The sequence below is a fragment of the Epinephelus moara genome, chromosome 6, assembly GCF_006386435.1.
Source record: "Epinephelus moara isolate mb chromosome 6, YSFRI_EMoa_1.0, whole genome shotgun sequence".
Lineage (NCBI taxonomy): Eukaryota > Metazoa > Chordata > Actinopteri > Perciformes > Serranidae > Epinephelus > Epinephelus moara.
The window spans coordinates 26,504,791-26,529,340 of NC_065511.1; the positions used below are offsets into that span (position 1 = coordinate 26,504,791).

The following is a 24,550-nucleotide window of genomic DNA, read 5'->3' on the forward strand; positions in this document are numbered from 1 at the left end:
ATTAGAGTGATGGTAAATATTTTGTATTTATTGACACCAGGGGACTCAAATTCCAGATCTAGGGCTGCATTTTAACACCTCATTGTCTCTGTTAGAAATGTCAGAGCGCTGGTGAAACATGCCATCGTTGAAAGACCAAGGCTATTTGGACAAATTAGCATAACCACTAGTAGTACTTGCAAACAACAGATTGTAAACAGATTAGGGGATTTGTCAAAAGCTGACCTTCTGTTACGCAGCACCTGTGTTCAACAAAGTGAGCCAAAAGGATACCTGCAGTTCCCTTTAGCGCCAACAGATGGCACTCTAGTAACATCCAGGCCTCAGTGAGACGTTATGATGAGGGGAGGAGGACAAAAGGCAGAGAGACACTCAGAAATATAACCATTAGTAGTTTTATATTCAGGAGAGAATGTAAGCTGTGACTTGTCTTAGAGCTACAGGTGAGGAAGCAACAATGCAGGAGCTTGTACACAGATAAGTTGGACATTGTTTCTTGCAGTAAAGGTTAGAGAAAACCAGACAAATGGATTCTGAAATCATTGTTTTTCCCTTCACAAAATGCTCGCCTGTTAACTTTAAGAACTCCTCACAGGATTTGACAAGACAGCCAGGTTATGTGTCAGACCCTTTAGCTCAGTGACTTATTCTAACTGGACCTGATTTCGCTTCTCGTCAGATGTCTCAGGGCGGGGTTACCTTGAAAAAACTGTTTGACATTGAGGCGTCTGCGCAGCGGCTGAGCAAGATGGCCAGAGAACCTAATCCTGTTCAGTCTACCGACAGCAGCACTTCTAGTCATCGCTCTGACGCGGTCTTTGTCAGTGATGCCGGATGAACCGAGGACAGGGACTCCTCTTCCCGGGCCGTTTCCAGTTAGACCCCTCTGGTGAGCGCCGTGACCCCTGCTTCTGGGCAGGGAGAGCCCACTCAGAGACATGCCACGTCTATTTGGGACAGACTCGTCAACAGCAAGGTCGTGCTCATTGTAGACAAATGAGAGCGGCTTGTTGCGACCTTGAGGATCCCAATTCACAAGGTCAGGCTGGCCCCGGGCTGCAGTCAGAGTTGGGGGGGCAACATGCTTGACCTCCTCAAAATTGGACTTGCGGTTAATAACTGAGCGTCCTCTGGGAGGGCTAAGCACTTGGTCGGTGGTGTAGTCACTTTGAACTGGACTGTAAGTGCCATGCCAACTCCTGGGGTGAGCCTGTTTCTGTATCCTGTCATGTAGGGATCGCACTTCTGGTTGACTTTGACTGTAGGAGGCCACGTTAGGTCCAGTCTCATCCAATTCAGGATCACTGTCATCGTAAGGCTGAGGACCAAACGGCATCCTGTGGGGGGCTGGTCCATGGAGATCAGGGGCTCCATGGACTCCAGGAAAATCCAAACCCAGGGCAGCTGCACGGGCTACGGCAGAACAACACACAGACGTATTAACAAACTAGGAATGCAATGATTTATTGGCTGCACAATGGTATCACTAAACTGGGTCAGTAAGAAATTTGGGTGTCATTTTAGATTCTGAACTCAATTTTAAAGCTCATTTTTATTGCTGCTGCTTAATGCTTTTTATTATTGACACAATATAGCTATAGCTTAGCCATCAAAATGCTGAGAAGCTTGTTCATGCTTTTGTTTCCAGTCGTCTTGACAACTGTAATACTCTATACACTGGCCTGCCAGGGTTTTAACAAAAACTAAAAAGAAACACCATATATCTCCTGTTTTACATAACCTACATTGGCTCCCAGTATCTTTTAGAAATGATTTTAAAATCCTTCTATTGGTTTTTAAGGCTCTTAATGGCATCGCCCCCTCCTATGTTACAGATTCCCTATCACCTTATGTCCCTCTATGAACCCTCTCCAAGTTAAGACCCTCTTTTAACCATTCCTAATGTTCGTACAAAAATCTTGGGGAATGCTTCTTTTAGCTACTACGCCCCAAAAATACAGAACACCCTGCCTTTAAATATCAGACTTGCTGAATCAGTGGACAGTTTTAAATGACGACTCAAAACATATCTTTTTAATACAGTCGATAACTAGCAGCTTTCTGTTTATTATACCTACTATGCATTTTCATTATTTGATTAATTATTGATTAATGTATTTATTCTTCTCATATCTCCTTGAATGAGTGTTGTATAATTGTATGGTTTTATTCCGTTGCTGCATGAAAGGTGCTATATAAATAAAGTTAATTTGTTCATCAGCCGATGTTCCCCTTGTTGACTGCCATCGGCCTCACAGGGAATAAGATGGCATTCACAGATGGAAGTGGCCGATGATTTTTCAATGCGTCACGTCAATTTTGTGCAGTCTACAAAGCAGTGCTCAAAACTACCATTGTCTTGGGGACAATAGAAAAAATGTTAAGGATGAAAAGAGATCTTCCCGGGGATATCCTTGCGACAAAAGAACATAGTAAATTCACTACTGGTGTGTGCCAGGTAACGCACCTTATTGATTCTCTGTAATGCGACATAATGAGCAACAAATCTGTGTTGATATCGACATGAGGAGAGCTGGTTAACATTAGCTGTTAGCAACCGGTGGCCAGAGCTAACAGCTAACAGAGGCTGCAAAATGTGTCCTGTGAAAGAAGGTTATATTATTGGTTGTTTCACAAATGTGTATAATTGAATTTCTGTTCATTCAAAAGGTAGTGTAATGAAGGGCTGAATGACTTTAAAACAGTTCAGTTATTTTGTAAAGAGACACAAAACAACCAAAAAATGATGCAAAGCTGCCTCAGAGAGATCCAAAATCAATACAAGGAGACACAAAACAACCACATGGACAGACAAAACAGCCACAAAGAGACACAAAACAAACACAAAGAAACACAAACTGATCATAAAGAGGCATAAAACTACTAAATAAATAGAGAATAACAAATATTTCTTTGTTTCCCTGGCACAAAAGGGACAATAAATAACAACAAAAACAAAATAAACACCAACACCAGAAACATCAGTATAGATAATGCCCAAATTGTTATTTCACACATCAGTATGGGCCCAGAGTTTCACTATCTCTGCATCTCTATAGCAGACTGTATTTACTCTCTGTGAGCGGTTTCATTGTTTTGAAATGTCAAATAAACCCGCTAATGGGTAATTATAAAAAGTACTAACATCAATCAAATCTCACTACATACCTCTGGCTGTTTTAGCACAATACACACCTCCAGCTGACACAGAGTGAAGCATGACGGTGCTGCAAAAGACAACAAACAGAGTCAGACAAAGAGCACTGCACTGAGCAGCTATGATTTTTTTATCCACAGGAAACATTAATTTTTAAAAGACCTGAGAAGAACCATCAGTAGTGGTACACACATGCCTGCAGCCATATCAGCATAAACTTCACGGCAACGCAATTACTGCAAACACTTGCCACTCTTGACTTCTTTTGCAGCCACTCTGACTGCCCAAAACCTCACCCAGGCTTGATTTACTAATTACAGACAGCTGGTTGTCATAGAGACCAAAACCCAACCACTGAATCCAGTCAGCCGCTGGCAAATTGCTTCATTACAGGCAATTAGTTAAAATGCCTGCTCGCAGCAGAATTTGACAAAACAAGACATTTTGGTTATTTTTCATTTTAGTGGAACAAACATTTAAAACATGGCTGTGCGACAGGGGTGGGTGGGGTGGGGTGGGGTGGAGAGTCATACAAATATTTATGGTTCAGTCCAATTTGTGATCCCTTATTTAGTCCCAACAACAAAGGTAAAGTCAAAAAATGAGAAGTGTAAATGGGTGCCAGCAGAATCCTTTGATATAATTTGAATATGATCTATTTTTCAATCTGAGCATAATTAAGAACATCACCTCAGAACTTTAAATTACCTGAACAGGTAGCTAATTACAACTTCTAAATCATTAGACCTAAAACCTTGATAATGATATACAATTTCTGCATGATTACCATAACCACCACAAATTTAAAATGATCTCATTAAGCCTGGCCTCCTTTATTATACGGTTCAAGAAACACAGAAAGCATTTGGAGGCATAGCAATATCAGAGGTTTTTTTATTTTTTTATTTTGCTTTTCATAAACACGTACAGTTTAAGACTATTTGTAAGAAAAGCACTTTAAAAGAGAAAGGAGCAGAGCTCAGATTCTTGCAGTATGTCTGAGCCGACAATGAAGCAGCAGAAAGTGGTGGAAGCATTTAATAATTCACTCAAATTATTTCTGTCAGGACTGACAAGCTAAACGGGGGCTTGATTTAATTCTGTAATTGCACGTTCACCTTTACCCTGAACCCATACTTTGGTAATTAATAGGCTCGAGCTTTATTTGAAGTGTGGCACAGCAAGTAATGGAATTTAAATCACAGGTGATGTGAAACCAAAGACGTGCACGCCCGCTTGGCTGAGGAGCTCACGTTATTTTCCCACCACAGTGTCACCCTGGCAAAAAGTGGCGCCAACCCTAAATCAACCTACAGACCTCAAACTCTGCTGCTGCGCTTCGAAGACCATCTGGTTTTTTTTGTTTGTTTTTTTTTGGTTTAAGATGGACTTGACTTTTCTTGGACTTTGCTATTTGACTTGGGTTTCTATTTAGGGTGGAGAAAAAAGTCAATACAGCGTAGTATCACGATACTTTGTGTGACGATACTGTATCAATACACAGACGCAAAGCATCAATCTTTATTATTTACATTATTAGTTACTGCAAATACACATTTTAATACATCTTTTGGTACTTGAATAATAAAATCAATTGCTTTTTTGGCCCACTAGATGGTGCTGATGTTTTTATTTCCTGGTGAGGTCAGCAGAGGACTCAGTTGGCATTTGGCAGAGGTTCATCAAAACAGAGATGGAGGAACCAGAGAAAGAAATCAGAAATGGCGTTTAAATCAAACATCTGGACTTATTTAGGATTTCTTAAAACAGAAGCAAAGGAGGACTTGGATATGACATGAGCGATTTGCAAGCAGTGTCATATGAGAATACTCTGGGAATACTACGAACATGAGGGCTCACCTCACACTCCACCATCCAGAGATAGCGTTAGCCGCTGACAGCCAAGCTAACGTTAAACCCGCTCTGCCGAAAAATCAACCAACGGACACACTTAGTTTGACAAAACTACCATCCAACTCTGAGAAGGCTAAGAAAATAATAGTCCATCACCTGCTCCATGTGCAAAGATCTGTGTCCATACAACGTTCATGAAATCAAAGGCTTTCCTTACATGCTAAGAACACATAGTTCCAGTGTTTTTAGCATGTGTACATGACTCTGTCCCAATGTTTTTTCACTGACATAGCAGCACCCAAGTTCTACAGAGAAGTAAAGCATAGAGTTGAGGAATCTGAGTACAGCAGGAAGGGTGGCATTAACTTGTGATGCCTGAGCTTAAAGGTCAGTGGATTCATATGTGAATATAACGGCACATTATCTCACAGAGAACTGGCAACTGCTGTCTCACATTCTCCAAACTACAGCAGTGCACGAAAGTCACACCGGAGCAAACATTGCAGACTTGCTGCAAAATGCAGCACAGGAATGGGGGATTGCCGAAAAAAATCTTGTTGTTGAAACACAATGTTATCACGATATTGCGATACAATTTGTTGCAATATATTGGGATATATTACCCTTTTTCCCAACTGCAAATTATTTACAGAAAGGAAAACTTTCTCAACATTGGTTTTTCATGAGATAAAGTTTTCGGTCTGTTCATCTGACTTTAATCATTTCTATTGCAGCAAAATGTGATGCAAAGCAGACAGACTGACCAACACCATCATAAAACCTATCAGAAATGCTGCATACACTTGACAAACTGAACTGTCAGCAGATTTAAGGCCTTCTGCGAGGCCAAGTGCGTGAGGGAAACACTTCACATGCAGGTATCCTGCTAAGTGAATGGCAACACCCATGTTAGAAGCGTTGTCTGTTACAGCCACAATCCCCCATTTTTGTGCTGCATTTTGCAGGAGGTCTGCAGTGTTTGCTCCGGTGTGACTGTCGTGTATTGCTCCTGTCCAGTCGCCAGTCCTCTGTGAGATAATGAGCCGTCATAGTCACATATGAATCCACTGACCATGAAGTCCAGGCGTAACAAATTAATGCCACCCTTCCAGCACCATCTAGTGGACCGAAAAAGCAATTAATGTTATTATTCTAGTACCAAACATTGTATTAAAATGTGTATTTGCAAAAAATAATGATGTATGCAATAAAAGATTGACACTTCGCGTCCGTGTATTCATATAATATTGTCACGAGTAAATTAGCGATACTATGCTGCATCGATGTTTTTCCCCCATCCCTGTGTAGGTAAGTTTGTGTCTTGGCTGTTACAAAAACAGTCCCTTCCGCACATCATAGATACGTCTGCTTGCCTAAAAAAGAAAAAAAAAAAAAGAAACAATGTGGGCGATTTGTGGGCGTGTTATAAAGTCATTTAAATATGTTTTTTATAAAAGTGCAAAGTTACGCCTTTTGTTCTTGTGATTATGACTCCACGTATGATAATTTTAACTCAAAACACTATTATTTTATGCCACTGGTACCATGGTTTGACATTTCCCATCTGCCCTGTAAATACAGAGACCAACACATTCACATTGTCTAATAAACACTGGCGGTGGCTGTGTGTCCATCAGCAAAGCAACCGTGCCTGTGTTTTGCCTTGTGCTGGCAATGTGACATATCTAGGGACACAAAAGCAAACCTAAATCCCATGTGGACGAGGTTGAATCGCTTGACACATGACCTCTGGAGGCAGGTGATAGTATACAAGGTCAGCAACAGAAGATCAGTGGGTCCACCTCTCACCCTCCGGTTGACGGCAAGCCCCCACGCTCGGCTCCCGTCATCCCCTCTGGGCCTCATTTGTGATGAGCGGGAGGTCCGCGGTGTCATTTCCACAAGATGTTGACACAGACAGAGCAGCCTCACCGGACTGCCAAATGACCGGTGAACTCTGACACCGCAGCGGCATGATGTTCCAGTAATGGCTGCTTCAACCAAAAGGTGGCATGTAATGCGCTGCTATTAGACTCATGATGAAACCACTTGCATTTGTTTTGGACTAATTTTCCAAACTCGTGTAAATATGTATCAGAATCAATTAGGCCTAATAATATACAGTCCTTAGAGGATTCACATCAAAGCACATAAGCACACAATCCAATTAAGAGTGTTTACTGTTTAGATTGAAATGCTCAGCGTTCCGCTCTTAAACCCAATCCGCATATCAGTAAACAGTATTTGCCAGAGTGTCTTTTCCAGTGGTTGTGTGTGGGCGTATGTGTGTATGTGTCTGTGTGTTTGTATGTAGGAGTTGAGAGAGATAAAGAGTGAGAGTATATGCAGCCTTGCAATCTTTAATATGTTGTTGTGCATTAGTCGTTAGTATTACCTCCAGGACTCCATCACTGATACTGAGGCTGCAGACGACAAGAGAAACAGAAAGTCGGGAATAACAAACCTTTTATGTGCTATTTTAAAGTGCTTAATAGTGCTACAGTGAATCTTCTTGTATACAGAAACAGCTAAAGGCAAAGTGCATATATTACAACCAAAGCATTTTTTTCTCATCTCTGATACTAAGTGCACATATCCAGAACAGTAACGCCTCTAGAAATGTACATTCACATATGTTTGTCATTTTTTATGATGTGCATGTGACTGCTGAGGAGTACCCAGTTGTACACTGGTCCCATGTACCATTATAGCACTAAAACTGTATAGAATCAAGCACCTCAATCACACTATTGAGGCTGTAAGGTGACATTAAGGTGAATAAGAAGCTGTGATTTGATTTTTATTTTGAATTTAAAAGCACAACGACTTAAAGGAGTGCCATGACACAAAAATCCCAGAGGATAGTACTTAAAAACATTACTAAAAACACTTATTTCCAAAGTGGCCCTCGATGGAAATGACAATATATAGAAACATACAAATCCTTGCAAACAGCCTACATTATTAACCTACTCGACTACCTTGCAACCCGACGCCCATGGTTTAAACTGTTTAATATGCAGGCTGTTCCATAAGGAGATCCCAGTATAGAAAAAATTAGCTTTTGCTATTTACCCATTAACACGAGTAACACTGCATGATATAATGCTTGCTCTTCTGTTAGAGTTATGGTACTTCAAATGATGTCAGTTTGATAGTTCATATATTCTGGGGCCTTTTTGTGAACTATATCAAACACATGATTAAGTTTCTGTTCTTAAACTTAATCTTCAACGGGTCATAATCCAACTTTCTTCGTGTCTACAGGACGTATATGAGTCCTGGGTGGAGTTTTCAGCATGTATCTGATGACAGTGGCACTGGCACGATCTGATGCTTTTGTCACGATTTTATTTTCAAAATAAAAAATGCACGCACAGTGTGTACAGGATTACAGCTGAAGGCACAATTGTCTGATGACATTATTTTGGGGAAGCCAACAATACCATGCAGCACAAGCGTAGTTGTAGTAGCATTGTATGAATGAAGCAAGTAACAGTTTCTTCACTTTAATATTCAAAAATCTGGTGTAATGATAAAAAAAAATCTATTTTTTTTTTTTTTTCTTTTTTTGCAATTTCAGATAAGACTGTTGCTACAATTTCCTCCACAGAGAGAGACTGGTTGAGAGAGACTCCAAAGATTTGACACTGGTATTGGATTCAATAATATTTTCATTACACTTTATCATAATTGCATCACTTTTACTTAAGCTTAGGTTTAGTTCCAAATACAATGGACTCTGCCTTTGTTGTCCATCAAGTAGTCTCTTACCAGCAATAGTTCTCTACTCAGAGTTTCCTGTATTACTCTGGTGTCATTACCGGTTATTGGTAAGGTATAATCATCTGTGTGACGCATCACTTTAGATTTCACTGCTGCTGGGATATCAGTAACACAAATTAAAAACAACAGTGGTCCCAAGCTGGAGCCTTGCGGTACCCCACATGTGACCTCCATAACTGTGGACACAAATACTGTTGGAGAAAACTCATACAGTAAGTTTGTATGTACTTAAGATTTTGTACATAGTACAAAACAGTGTTAAGGCCCGAACATACTCGGGCGGAACATACGCGGAACGGACTCCGCGGAGGTCCGTGCAGACTCAAAACGGACGTCCGCAAGCCCTGTGCGCACAAAGCTCAGATTTTACGACCGCGCGGACTCCGCTCCACGCACCAGTGACTGCTCGGCATGTATTTTTCACATCGCGGGGATTTTTCACGGACATTTTTACAGGAAACTACAACGCGGAAGTGCGCTCGACTATGAAACCCCGAATGACTGCGGACATTCCTCGCAGAGTCCGTTCCGCATACGTTCTGCCCGAGTATGTTCGGGCCTTTATGAGTATAGTTTTTTTCTGATTACCTTGAGCAGCCTCGTGTTTCAGATGACAGGAGCACAGAATTCATGGGAATTACGAAATGTCTATATATATTACTTCTAATTATGCATATATATTCACAACATTCTTGTTTACATTCCATTTAAATTATGTTTATTAATTTGCAAATTTGCATTACTTTGATTATATTTTGTTTATGTTTGCATTTTAGCCCTACATTGAGCTTGCACTATTTTATGTATTAGATTCAGAATTTGCTTTTACTTAAATGGTTTTTTGTTTTAATAGATATTTAATGTTCATTGTTGGAGGGTGCCTGAGGCCTAAGATTTTCACTGCTAACGACTCCTTCTCTGTAATTTTTGAGCATTTGACAGGAACAAAGAACTCCAACTTGAAATTGTCAATAATCAGATGAACACACTGGCATTTAGTGACTGTTTAAATTTCAGGCTGCTCACCCTTCACATGTCTACTATTTCATTGCTGCTTGCACATTCTTCCTCTCACCAGCGTGGACAACAGATACTGAACTCTTTGAGCTCTAGGGCTCAGGCTGCCTCTAAAGCACGAATATCAATCAGCAGAGGGAGCGAGGGAAAGGAAAGGAGGAACAGAGACACACACAAACACAAGGAGCAACAGTTTCTGCGAGACAGAAATGGTCAAAATACACACTGAGTGAGATATCTACAAAAATGACAGAGTGATTGTGTACAAGAGGAAGCAAGCTATTTGTTTCCACATTACCAAATTAGAAAGCCCTCCAATTCATCTCCTATTCATACAACTTTCATTATAGAGGCTCGCCTGCACCAGGCATGCTGAGCCTGCGATTTGAGACAACAATTAATTTAGGCTTTTTTTGGAGCCTGCCTTCTCATCTTTTAACTAACTGAACATAGACTGTTGCTTGCAATCTGTCCCTCTCTCCAGGCTTTCCATAACCAGCGTAAAAAAAAGGCAACAACAAGATGCTATAAGGCCAAATGTATAATTAGCAATGACACCACCAGGATGGTTCCTTTAAATTCCACACCAATTAGGAAAAGGAGCAGTCAGCAAATATTGCTTGTGATATCCTAAACAAGTGCCCCTTGTGGGTGGCTCCAGCATGCATGCAGTGGCTTGCATCGGGGACACAGTCACCTGTCAAGCCTTATTTGGATGTGGTGGATTCCACTTTGCATGGTGCTGTCCCAAACTATCTCCCCACGCTCGGCTCAGTGTCAGAGATTAATTAGTTGTGTCTGGTTCTGCAGAGGCCGAGAAACCCGAGCAAGCTAGTCAAGAGATAGAAGAGGAAAAGAGTAATGATGAATCAACAGCAGAGTTTTTGCTACCCAAGCAAAGGCATCGCCCTAATACTCATAATGCTCAGCAGCAAGTTCTGATGAGCTGAACTCTTGCAGCAAATCAATATGTGCCAAATCCACATGAAACTTTACTGTATGAGTGAGTTAACTATATTCACGTCAATTTATAGTTTTACAAAGTCTTGGCTGTATACTTCTTACACTTCAAATGATTAGCGTATCCTACCACGGCTTCTCCCCTGTACATCCTGCATGTTTTCCTACTACACATGCTTCATGTATTCCAGGTTTACCGTCTACATCCCTAATTACTATTCCTTGAAGGCAGAATTCAACTCTGCCAGCTGCCACTGTCTGAGCTGCATATTGTTTCATAAATATAACAACTCTCTCATTATTTTCACAACCATTTTAATGATAATAATAACAATAATAACAAATAAGGCAGTAATTCCCCTTCTCCTTCCCCTTCCTATCATTAGTTTTACTTTCTATACTATCTCAGGACTTCATTTTATTTTTATTGTCACTGTGTAGTTTTATGAGCCACTGTACAATGCAGGATCCTAGTTATCATTTGAGCATCTGTCTTTTTAGTGCCTGAAGACATCTTTATCTAGGCAGTGGATTTTGAGATTCGTTTCAGCTTAAAAGACCCTGAGGACTATCTTTTGTTTATTATGAGTTTTTACTCAAAATTATTAGTAGGGATGCACGATATATATCGGGCCGATAAATTATCGGCCAATAATAGACACAAGGGACATTTTTATAATTATGCTTTATTTCAATAAATAAAATTATAGCCAATATATAGCCCCCATAATACGAAGCCAGACTGCTTTCACAGAACACTGTCTAGAGGGCAAAACATGTCACGGTGTGGACGTCTTTCACAGTTTCAGAGGAAGACGACAGGACATGCGGAGGGTCTGATCTTTAACCGCCTGACACAGGTTAGACGCAGTGCTAAACGACCGTCTCCAGAGTGTTAGCTCGAGCTAATTAGCAGCAGCGGCTTACATCCAACACCAAGCTTTTAAAAGGCTCGACACTGTTATTAGATAAGCTTATTATTTTCTCACTACATCTTAGCCTTTCTTACCCTCATGTTTGCATAACGGTTATACACTTCTTTTTAAAATACAAAAATGTGAAATTATTGGTTATGGTATCAGTTATTGGCCATGAGAAGCATATAATTATTGGTTATCAGTATCGGTTGAAAAAATCCATGTCGATGCATCCCCAATTATTAGCCCACTTGCCAGAAGAAAATGTACAGTGACAGTGGCTGGCATCTCATTTAGGTGAGACAAATGCTAAGCTGCATACCACTGCAAACGAGACCAGCAAACAACAAAACTGGTTTGGTCTCATTCATGAAATGTGGGTAAATCTGTGAGTAGATTTGCTCATAACAAACCCTTGGTACGAAAAACCTACACCGGATTAATGGACGCACATGTGTATGTTCATGAATGCCAATCAAGCGTACACTGACAGTGCACTAACGCTAGTCAGCAATTAGCTTACATCCCTGCCCATGAATAGCCAGTGACTGCCATATATGGAGGTGATAATTGCTATGGATTGGTGCATCCTGTTGAACTGCGAACATGAAGCCAACAAAGAGATGCTGAGACTGAGTTATTTTAGGTGAAGTGCAGACGAGAAATACATTTCATTTTCTTCTGTTAGTAGTGGTGTAACCATTTCTTTTTAAAAATGTTATATTTTAGATTTTAAATTTGGCCCATGACATCATTCTCAATTAAAAGTGTGCTTTGAGTCAAGCCCATGCCCCTTCCTCTTCAACTTCCCTTGTGGCAGCCGCACGCAAATCAGGCATCCTGCAGAGCAGCGTCACGTCTTCCTCATCGCCCTTCTTGGACAACCAGGTAACGATAGTGTTTACCTTAAGTCTCAGCATTCTTTGCCTCTGTTGTGAAATTAAACTACTAAACTAACTATTACTAACTATTAAAACATCTTAATACAGCCAGTCTAATGCAGGCAATAAACCACCATTACATTTAACAACATGTAAGATAGTCTGGCGTAAAACGACACCGTCTACTTCCAACTACCCTGATTTGTAGCATAGTCGCCATTGAAATAGAACAGAACAGAATAGAATAGGATAGAATAAAATAGATCTTCACTGTCCCCTAGGGTGAAAATTTGTCTTTGGCACACCAGACACAGGAGACAACATAATAAAAAGCAGACAAGCAGCAAATGGATGATGCATACAGGAACCCTGGTCTACAAGATCCAACACTTTAAACTTTTTCCATATTCTCATGATACCCATCCTATACGTAGTGTGATTGTGGGGGATGACAGATGGCGACAGGCGCTTCTCCCCCACAAAAGACATCAGTGATGAATACTGTAAGTGGTCATAATGGTGTCACATCTTGGCATTGAATTCATTATCTGCCATCAAAAAAACAATATCATGATTACATAATGTGCCATCTGTAAAACTCAGATTAGCATTCAGGCAAGATTTCGGGATGAATCCCATTTCTGGTTTTGCAGAAGAGAGACGATGAACTCCCGTGAGCGAGTCAGCAGCGTGGAAGTCACTTGGACCTCAATCAGCTTGGAATGCCCCACAACTGGGAAGCCAGAAGCAGTGTATTTGCTGGCTGTGACATCCTGTGAATCATCTAAATGTCTGTGGGTGTAGGGCCTGCTGGTGGCGCCGGTCTGATCCGCTGCACATCTGGTCATGCCCTGCAGTCATAGCCATGCTGCTGCTGTGGTAGGTGGTAAAAGTTTTGGAGGCTTTTATAATGGAGCTGAACCAAGTGGCACAGTGAGGGAAGGCAGCAAAGAGGAAGGAGAAAATGAAGCCTAGAACGGCAGAGAGAAAACTGACATAGACAGAGAGCTCTTAGCCTGTGATGGCTGATGCCGGAGATTGCTGCCATGCCTTGATTCCTCCGTCACATCTATCTCACTGAGAAGCTGACAAATATTTCTTTCGCCAGCAAAGACAGGCTGATATATTTTTTTTGTGTTGTCGCAATCTGCCTTGACGAGAGTGAAGTGGTGGAGAGTCAAGGTCAAGCGCTCCTTCCATTGTCTCCCTTTTGGCCTGCAGACAAGGCGTGTGCCTCTAATGAAGACGTGGAAGGTGGTCGCGCCAGTAATTGGCCTCTCCCTCATTAATAAGAGGTGGGCAGCTGTTACAGAGGGCAACACATCGACTGAATTGATCGCATCAGGAGAAACGTCCGTCACAAATTACAGCGCTCACATTCTGCTTTTCCTAACTCTCCCTCTGTCTTCACAAGTATTCAGGTATCACCTTGCAGGCTTTGATACTGCAGGGAAAAATGTTATTGCCTTACAAGCTCCACTGATTCCCTTATTATACAGAATTAGATGTTTTCAACAGAGGGACTACGATTTAGCATGTCTTCTGAGAACGCCTAACATGGTTGCCATTGTTACAAAAATAGATATTCAAATTTTCCACTCGCTATCACAGCTTTAGTGCCTGTTTTTCACAGAGCTGCTGTGCGGCAGGAAAAGAGGATGAGATGGTGGCGGGCGGGAAGAGGGTGGAGGGATTTTTTCAGCTGTACTCCATATGTTGTGTCATTTGGGGGCTTGCCGGTATCTGTGTATGCTTGGCAGGTCTTGGCTCCTTCCCTCTGTGCATGGTGTCTGTGCACCCGTCTCTGTCAGCACCCACCTGCCCCTCTGCCTCTAGACCTGGCACTGCATGGCGTTTTACCGCTTAGACACCATGAAAATGAAATGAACTTGAAAAAATCATTTCCCAATAAAATTATAGATGTGATACACTTTTGTGGTTCCTCGTCATGTAGAAATTCAGAGTAAACTGACTGTTAGTTTACTAAGAATTTTGTCATTCTCTAAAAGAGTACTTCACTCCTCTTAACACTGTTGGACTCATGATGGATAGTTGAAGAAAAAAAATCAAAATTGATGCAGGACACCCTGCGACAATTTTGCCTCTCAAAACCTGGCACTTACATACATTAAACAAGAACCAGACGGGAGATCCGCACACTGAAATCACAATCACAAAGCAGAACAAAAAATACTGTGATGGTGTTTTCAAAACACCCGACAAAGATCTCTGTTAGATCGAAACGTTGCACAATTAAAATTACTGGGAGCTTTTAATACAGTGTGCGGATCTCCTGTGTGCTTCTTGCATTAGTTTGATTTTTTGATCCAGCACCCGTAGAGGTTCTTTGGATGTGTATGCCCTCCACCTTGCTTGTTGCCTACATACATTACCCACAGTGCATCTAATCATCAACAATTCGGTTGGAAATTCTGGGTTTGTTAAGCTAGTAGCGGCTAATGTTGTGCCTCAAACCGCTAGCCTAAAACTGAGATGAGGAGCAGGCTACAAAAATCTGTTTAGCTCACGTCTTTTTTTCTACCTCCAAATCCTAAAATTTACAGACACTATTACATGTACCACAGATATGATTAATTAATCTTACCATGGCATCATTACCCTACAGCCATTAACACTTTGATGTATTAGACTAGCATGTTTTAGTAAATTCCATGCACATTAAGAGACAGTACAGCAGCGCTAACATTACTTAATGCCTTTAGCCTATGGTTTGATGATGTGCTTCAACATTGTCACGCAGGGATTTGAAACCTCAAGAACTATGAGCACGGTCTCACTCCAAAGTTGTCGAATTCTGCCGCTTGGGCAGTGACTTGCGGCGTCAGAAACCAACGAAAAAAGACGTCCTTTAACGTCGGCATGATACGCGGCCAGTTGCCATTATAGTTTAACGGCGCCCGGCAGCATCAGGGGGAAACACAGGGCAAAAGTTAAAGTGGCGAAAGTCCGACTCTCCGTTGTTGCTGTTGACTTTGAATAAAGTGTATTTCATGATGATAAAATTATTGTTTATTTAAACAGAGTCTGGTGGGTTAGACAACAGCGATTTTGGGGCTGTTTTTAGTTAAACAAAGAGGATCTTACTCTTTAACAAAAAGGTCTATCTCTGTAGGGGTCCTGTTAATAATGAACATGGCCGATGTTTAAATTGAAGCCTGGCTGCTGCTCTCGCTTAATACTGGACCGATTTCAAAAAATCTTGTTCCCATTAGTCACTTAGACACAAAAAACATGTGAAAATGGGGTCTAGGTTGAAAAATACCCTCTAAATCTGGAAGTTTAGGTTTATTTAATGTGCAGACAGCCACACAGCAACTTTTCAGCATGGTAACGACTGCTTTGTTTTCAGGTTTGGCATAAAAGGATGTGACGTTTGTGGGCGTTTCCATAAATCCTGACTGTCTATACAACTTTTTTATTCACACATTCAGTAATACTCCCCAGACCTGTAAACTTTGATGTGTAAAATCAGTGGGGTACCCGTTTAATACTTTAACAAGGGTAACTTTAAGGTAATTAAACATTTCTAGGACAATGAAAAGTATTAATCATGTATTCTAAACACTATGGTCTAGTCTGTAAAGTGTACCTTAAAAACAGCTGTATAGTAATGCTTATTAAAAATCATATGTGACTAGTGTAATTTTATTGCAGCCGTAGTCACATCCACCCCCACGGTGCATTAAACAGATCTGTCGACCATCTGGAAGCTAACCCCTAAACTTTTCAGAGGAAGTTCAGTCCTCCTCACTGCCGGCTTCTGCACAGCAGTCAACAGTCATTTGGTTTTGCTGAATAACACAGATTTTCAGTTTTTAATTGGCCAGCATCCTCGCGGTGAACGGAGACAGTACTGCAAATCCAGCGGAAATCTACTCCAGGAACAACCACGGCTTCATTGAGCAATGTGTTATTTGTGCTGACAGGAAATGTCAATGCTGTTGAAAGACCTGTACTTAAAGCTGCTCTGATGGTGTTGTTAAAGACAACGACAATAACAACATCACTGAGCATTAACAAAGACCAAATGTACATCTGCTACACAGTGTTGACTTATGACGAAATCAAAGGGATTTTACATAGCTAACCCCGTAGGTCAATTTGACCACCTGGGGCCGTTTGACAGGAAGTTGCTGCAATGCTTCATGCTGTGGGGTTGTGTTAGGTTATACATTTACGTTACAGTTTTTGCTGCCTGTGGTGTACAACATAGCCCCATCCAAACCTTGATATAACCTCTGCAGGCTGGGGGAGGGGAAGATCCACTCCAAGTGAGACTGCAGGTGCAAGGTCAACTATAAAGTGTGAAACATGGCCTGCTCTGGAAGGCTGGCCATAACTATGAGGTCATCAAAATGGAGAAATATCTACTTACCTGATGCCTCAGAGACACATTCACACTGGCACTATTTGGTCTGCTTCCACGAATACTTCGGTTCGTTTGGAGTGGCGTGAATGCTCTTTCGAACTCTGGTGTGGACCAAACAAGTGAACCCTGGTCCGCTTGAAAACTGGGGGTCTCGGTTCACTTGCAAGTGAACCCCGGTGCGGTTTGCTTACAGTGGGAAATGCAAACGGACTATCCAGCGAACCAAAGAGAGGAAGTGACGTAGAACGCAGTGCATTTTGGGTAGAAAGAAAAAAAAAAACAAGCCAACAGCGTGAACCGGGAGAAGCAGAGGTAAAAAAAGAAAAAGTTGGAAAATGTCTCGCAGACAGAGATGGAGTAGTGAGGAGGCGCGGGCGCTTATTGATGTATGGTCATAAGACTATATATCGCAGTTGCTTGTGGCTACTCGCAATGGATTTCCGTTTTCAGTTCTGGTCAATTGATAAGCCGGGTTTTCTTCTTCCTCATGCTTTTGCTCTTCCTGGTCAGTGGTCGTTTCGTGCAATACCGCCCATAAACGAGCAGCTGTTGTAACTGCGTGACGTTGTCCAGGCGGTTTGGTCCGCTTTGAAAGGGGCAGTGTGAAAGTGAAACGAACGAAATGAAGGTGTGAAATTTTTTCGGCATTCCCCGCCCAATTAAACCAAGTCCCCCGGACTATCCTGGTGTGATTGCGCCCTTAGAGACACAAGGACCCTCTCAACCAAAGAGTGCTCTCTAACTTTGTCTTCCTCCAGCTCCTGAAGTGTTTTATGTTATGTTTTTATTTATTTATAGATGTTGGGTGACAACAGTTATTCACAGTACTGATACTACAGCAGTAGTCGAGCACAGACTCTCAGCACTACGGTTACAATGCATTACCTTTGGCCTCCTTTAATATGCTACAACATCATACTTGTTTACTGAAGCGTTTAATTGACTCGGTTTGAATTTCCATAAGCAAAGATGCAGGGAAAGCGAAATATGATTTGAGAGAGAGGAATGACACCAATACACGGAGCTACGCCTTCTGATACCAACATTAATGATGTAAAACCTGCATGGCCACAGTCCCCCAATCAGACAACTGTGGAAAACATAATGACATTAATTAAAGTCTAAACGGCTGAAACAAGTTACTCTACTACAATACTCCCACATGCCTCTCATTTGTAATCAGGTGTTTGTTGTGGTAAATTGCTTCAGCCTTGAAAAAAAAAAAACACAAAACGTCCTGACAGGAAAAAAAAAAAGCATTTCAAATCAGCACTTCAATATGGCAACTTGTTCACCACAAGCTTGTATTTGTGGAAACAAACAAAAGAAACAAAAGAGACTAGCTGTGGTAACAAAAGAAAAAACACAACTAAACAAAGGAACACCAAAGACAGAGAGCAGACCTTGATTGCTGAGTGAACTTTGTGTATGATGCCTTAAAATGGAGGCTAATCACAGCACCCACTTTGGCAGTCACTGTATGATAAAGCATTTCAAATTACCCTCACATTAAAAAAAAGAAAAGATGTCAATTGCTTTTCATCATTCAACAGTATTGCAAACAGCAAAATTATACTCGGTAGTTTAAACTGACTGATAAGTGCTGAATGAAAAATTTCTCCTCCCTCAAATTCAACATCCCATGACAAGAGTGACCTCAGGAGGAAGGTGCTTTTGTGGCTCAACAATGTGGACATATACACGTGGGGGGTGTTCATGGTTCCTGCAGCAGTCTCTTCACAGCCACAGGGAAGAAGCTGTGTTTTAGTCTGCTGGTGTGGGCTCCTATCAGCCTGCCAGAGGGGAGGCTGGTGAACAGAGAGTGTCCTGGGTGGGCGGGGTCATTCTGGATCTTTGCGGCTCGTCGGAGGAGACGGCTTGAGTAGATCTCACCTAGGCTTGGGAGTGGGGAGCCGATGATCCACTGAGCAGTCTTTCTTCTCTGATGCGGTGCTGCTGGCATACCACACCGTACATCCATAGATCCGGACACTCTCTACTGTGCAGTGGTAGAAGTTCCTCAGCAGAGGTGGAGGGAGCTTGTTCCTCCTCAGCGTTCTCAGAAAAAAGAGACGCTGCTGGGCCCTTTTGATAATGTGGGTGGTGTTCATAGTCCAGCCCAGGTCCTCCGAGATGTGCAGTCCGAGGAACTTGAAGTTTGCGACACACTCCACCTCTTCCCCATTGATGCTCAGGCCTGAGCGCAGTGTGGTCCTCGACTTCCGGAAATCAATGATGATTTCTTTTTTTCTTTTTTGTCTTCCTGGTGTTGAGGTTGAGGTGGTTGTCACTGCACCAGGCCGCCAGCGCCTGGACCTCTTCCCTGTATGGTGCCTCATTGTTGTTGCTGATCAGTCCCACAACGGTTGTATCATCCGCAAAGTTGATGAGTGTGTAGGAGCCATGGATGGCGACGCAATTATGCATTATTCCGATAATTAAGATTATAGCCGATAAATAGTGACAATAATATGAAGCTAGACTGCTTTCATTTACTTAACATGGGCAGCATCTACACACCCGACACAGTGGGTGGCAGCACATGTACCTTTAAACTCTGTTTGCGAGCCGCAAATAAACACAGAGAAGAAGAACAACTGCAGCACGCTGTCAAGAGGGCAAAACATGTCGTGATGTGGTCGTCTTTCACAGTTCCAGAGGAAGACAACAGGTACTTATTATGTTCATCTGTAGCAGGGTTATGTGGGGGCAGGGCGTTGAGGGAAGCCATTTGACAACACCCCAGAAAATCTCTCTCTTATTCACAGCCTAATGTTGGCAGGTATGGAAGAGTCAGAACTGCTGGTTGTTAACAACAGTGATGTTGGTTTGATTTAATTGGGTCAGGGCTATGGAATACTAAATCATCCATATTTTCTCACTACATCTTAGCCTTTCTTACCCTCAGCTGTACATAAACTAAAGGTTATACACTTCAAGAAGGCGACGGCTGAGATGCCAAACTCAGTGCTTTATAACTTGAGTTCACAATGGGTGACGTCACAGTAGCTAGGTCCATTATCTTATAAAGTCTATGGTATTTTCTTATAAACCAATGTACTGAACAAATTGAAGTTTGACCTGATGATGGCGCTAGATGAAAGATAAGAAGTGTCTGTACCATATGTCATGGCGATGCAACCACAAATGTCAACCTCATGGTGATGCTTGAGGGCAATCCATCCAATACTCGTTGAGATATTTGAGTCTGGATCAAAGTACCGTACCGACCAAATGACCATCCTCAGAGCCACACCGCTATTGTGGCTTATAGTTGACTGTTGCTTTAAAATCTGTGCTAAAAATCATCCACCATGCCTCTTTGTTTTGCAGAATTTCAATCCACATTCCTCTTTCAAAGTGATAAGCTGCCATTGGAGATTTTACAGTTTTGATGTCACTATTCTGGGTTACAGACTGAGTTCGACAGCACGCCACACTTCATTTCAAGATGCTGTGTGCATTTGTGTTTCATTAACAAGCGAATAATAAACTCCAAACAAACAATTCAAACAACTGTGGATCTGTGCGCCGAGAGATTTCATCAGAGGAGTGATGGAAAGGTGTTTAGCACACAGGCATTAGTATGCAAACACAGGAGTCTAAGTGTATGCATTGCAAGCCAGCTGGAGAAGGGAGAACCAGTGACATTGGCTTCAAGTGGAGTTAATGTTGAATATTTCAGCTAGTCTTTTTTACACTGAAGAGCGGGGTTCCCTGGAGAGAGCCGGTGATGTGCTCTGATTCAGAATGGCGATACCTGCACTTTCACATCAAGGTAAGTATGAGAAGCATTGATCTGAGAAGGAATCAATCTCACTTATAGAGTCTGTTAGTGTATTATTCATCAATTCATCTGTCAGTCTGTTTATCTAGCCATATATCCGGTTATCAAAGGCTTTCCTCTGTCACCAATTGAAATCATCTTGAATATTTTAGTGGCTGTTGCCTTTCTTGCCTGGTGACCCCACTGATCAAGCAGGTGTAATGCATGTGAGGTTTCTAGTAACCTTCCTGAGCTCATTACAGTGGCTCTAAGATCACTACAGTGTCATGAAAAATTTGTTTTTGGCAGACGGGATCATAAACAGTAGCTGACTGACCTGTAGGTTCTCAGGTCTTGATGATCCCTCATGGTCTTCAGCATCAACTGGAACCAATGGATTGTCCTGAACACTCAACTTGACCGACTGATTCATTCCTATTAACAAAAAGAAGAAGTATTTCACCCTGGATGATTGCACTTAAATTCACATCCATCCTGTTTTACACCTGAGCGACAGACAGCTTGAGTTTGGCAAGAAGCAAAACAATTAGTGCCCTACATTTTTCACAATGCTGTGGTATTTGAGGAATAATTTATCCCTCACTTAACAACAACTTATTGGACACTAGAAAACTGTTCTGATGCAGTAAACCCCACTCAGCAGGTCCAAACCTGGAAAACACTAATAATATGCAAATGCTATCTGACCCTGGTGTAATTAACATGCCACGCTGCATACATATTCATTAAGTCCTCCTTGCTCAAAGGCGCAATAACTAAGATATTTATTGTCTGATAGAATTAAATGACCATAATATATCTGCAGGGCTGGTCCTTTGCCAGCTGGCAATGTCTGGCTTTTAAACCTTATTTGTTTTGGAACAAAAACACCACTTCAGCCGTTAACGTTGTCATCCGCTCATCAAGATGCCAGACTGTGCTACAAGTGAGTGACCTGCATTGCAACACATAAAAATAATAAATACATCATTTGTTTTACAGGCATTATTATTCTTATATGATTAAGCTGATTGTTGTGCATTTTTAATTAATATGGCAAAAGAAAGACAAAGAGAAGGCAGCTGTAGGCAGTACTTAACGACACACTCGAGCAGCTCTGTGTCATTGGGGTTTGAGATGCGTCTGCTGTCAGTCACACACACCTTTCAAGTGGACTGAAAGACAAATAAACAAGCTCCAATGCAGCAGAGGATTGTGATTTATTTATGTAGCATATTGTCACCTGCTGCACAAGGCTGTACACTTGCAGGAGCAGCAACTCTTTCATGTGTGTGAATGCAAAGTAAAACATTGATTAGACGCCAAGGCAGTTAGCAATCACAAAGGAAATGACTTTTCCTATGAATGAATAACATATCAGGATCAATTAATGCGCCGGTGTCTTAATTAACTCACAACAGATGAGAAATGAATAAACATGGTGGTGGTGGGGAAACCTGAAGCATGGAGTCAAGCTCTTTACAAGCATGGGTGGAGAACTGATGTGGAATACAATAAAGACTGCTTAATCACAGTTATGTGACCTTTTCCTCTTCATCTTAGCAGAGGTTTGAGTTCATCTTAATGAGTCTTGCAGAGTGAACAATGTAACTTTTACTTGACAGTAAGAATAACAATCAGTTTAAAACAACTTTCGCAGAAATATATATACATCATCTTAAAGAAGAAGACTGGTTTAAAAGATTTTACCTTGGATTTTATTTCTTAATACATCAAAATGTTTTGTGCTGCAAGAAGTTGCTACAGTTAAGCATGAGCATGATGTTGCAAAACACAGACTTTGTGGTGGTTTTGCTTCTTTTTTGTTGTTGTTTTGTTTCTCTTTGTCATCATTGTGCATTTTTTGTTTAATTGTGTCTTTCTAGACCCTTTTACTGTTAGTAAACTGTGACGTTTTTGGGTGGGCGGGGCTTAGCCAGAGGCAAAACAATTGTCCACAGACGTTAGCCAGCGCTAACTAGCAAGTTCTGTTGGCTTGTTGTAGACAATAGGAGGATGATGCGAGTGGTGCATTCGGAAATATTCATTCCAAGTGCTAGAGTGCACTCTGGCACAAACTTGACCGTTGTTAGATTTGTAACACTGTCAGAATGTACTGTTTGGTTATCCAGAGTGCCGCACTCTCAGAGTGCCGAGCAGAGTGAATGTGCGATTAACTTAGCTGTTCGTTAATTCACGTAGAAATAGAGCGTTCTGTTTTTCAACCAAAAGGGCTCTCATTTTAATGTAGAGCCTCAGACTGAATTTACGAACGCACCATGTCAGGTCACTCACTCTCCGGGACCGCAGATGTCACTTGAATAAGTAAACACTGACCAATGGGACCAGACTGGCCGACCCGTATGCTCTCACTCAGTGGATAGATGATACAGTATGACCGGTGTTGTGGTTGATTACTATGCCAAACTTACAAAGGAGAACAACAGCTGAACGGTTTCCTCCAGTTTGTTTTGCTGTCGAAGCTAACATTAGCTAATGCGCTAAAAAGGTCACTTTAAAGATTTTTTGCCTTTAATGGATAGGACAGTTAAGTGTGAAAGGGGGAGAGAGAGAGGGGATGACATGCAGCAAAGGGCCACAGGCTGGACCCGAACCCGGGCCGCTGCGGCAACAGCCTTATACATGGGGCACCTGCTCCACCACTAAGCCACCGACGCCCCTAAAAAGGTCACTTTATGAAGAAATCCAATATTCCTATTCACACCTCCCCAATTTCTGATGAGGTGGACATGATACAGTAACTCTTGATACACATAATGTTATTCATCCCTACAACAGGAAATACTTTTTCCCTAACCTGATATAAAGTGTGTGCTGCAGATGTGAGCATTTTTGATGACCGCCTCCGTCCAGTCCTTCCGTCCTATCGCATTATACCATAGTTGTCTTTGATTTTGTTGACGGGCAGTGGCAGCTGGAATGTAATAACATATAAGTTTTGAGCCATGACTGGCTATTCTGGCTCCCAATAACACAACAAGACGGCATTTTAGCACTCCTATGTAGCCTACAGCCCTGTGGTAGCAACTCGTGTTTGCCTCCAGCTAATAAAATGACATCATTGTGACAAGGGTCTATCTGGTCATTTTGTGTCTCTGTCGGTTGTTTTGGCTGTTTTAGTAGTTATTTTGTGACTCTTTAGAGTTGTTTTTCATCTTTTTGTGGTCATTTTGAGCCTCTTCCTGGTTGGTATATGTTAATTTGACTGACATTTTGCAGGTGGAGGCCAGGGGACGCCCTTACATTTTGGGCCCCAAGGAAGAACAACTTATAAAGTGGCTTTTAATAAAAGAACAAAAAGAGAAATCTGAATGAGCTGCTGGTTATGAGTCACTTTAAGCAAACTCAAAAACAACGGATGGCGTCTTTGCTCTGTAAAGAGTGATTTTAAAAGTCTTTTGTGTGTTACTGATTACTTTTTATCCTTTTTTATAAAACTTGTTTTCAATAAATAAAAGCACTGATAAATCCCTGTGAGGGACCACACCAAAAAAAAAAAAAAAAAAGAGCCCTGATTAAAATGCATCAAGTCCAACCCGTGTTAGTTTGGCTTTTTTCCTTGTTAGATTCACAGAGAAACAAAATCCAACATCAGTTTTAATGTAACAATTGGCTGGAGTTTGTTAGCTGAGAGCCATATGGTGCACAGTGTAAATGAGACTGTAAAAACTTTTTTACCTCTATGCTAACACCGCTCTAAACCGATCCATCCTAATCAGATACAATCAAAATAAAAGTTATTACACACTACGAAATCACACCTTAAAATGCTGAGAGACAGGCCGACTGGAAGTGAACAGT

At 41.5% G+C, this 24,550-nt stretch overlaps 1 protein-coding gene across 2 annotated transcripts in view; it reads right to left on the reverse strand.

Moving 5' to 3' along the window:
- Positions 1 to 553: 553 nt before the first annotated feature.
- The window catches only part of LOC126391377 (uncharacterized), a 54,943-nt gene continuing 30,946 nt past the window's right edge, over positions 554 to 24,550 (reverse strand). Inside the window, exons 4-6 of one of the 2 annotated variants that reach the window (XM_050046091.1) lie at positions 21,066 to 21,163; positions 3,169 to 3,227; positions 554 to 1,413 (exon numbers count right to left, since the gene is read on the reverse strand). In XM_050046091.1, coding sequence (XP_049902048.1) covers positions 650 to 1,413; positions 3,169 to 3,227; positions 21,066 to 21,109 — 867 coding nt within the window. In that variant the 5' untranslated portion in view covers positions 21,110 to 21,163 and the 3' untranslated portion in view covers positions 554 to 649. Of the gene's footprint in view, positions 1,414 to 3,168; positions 3,228 to 3,319; positions 3,402 to 21,065; positions 21,164 to 24,550 lie in introns of those variants that run through there. The other variant, XM_050046090.1, reaches the window with a different exon arrangement.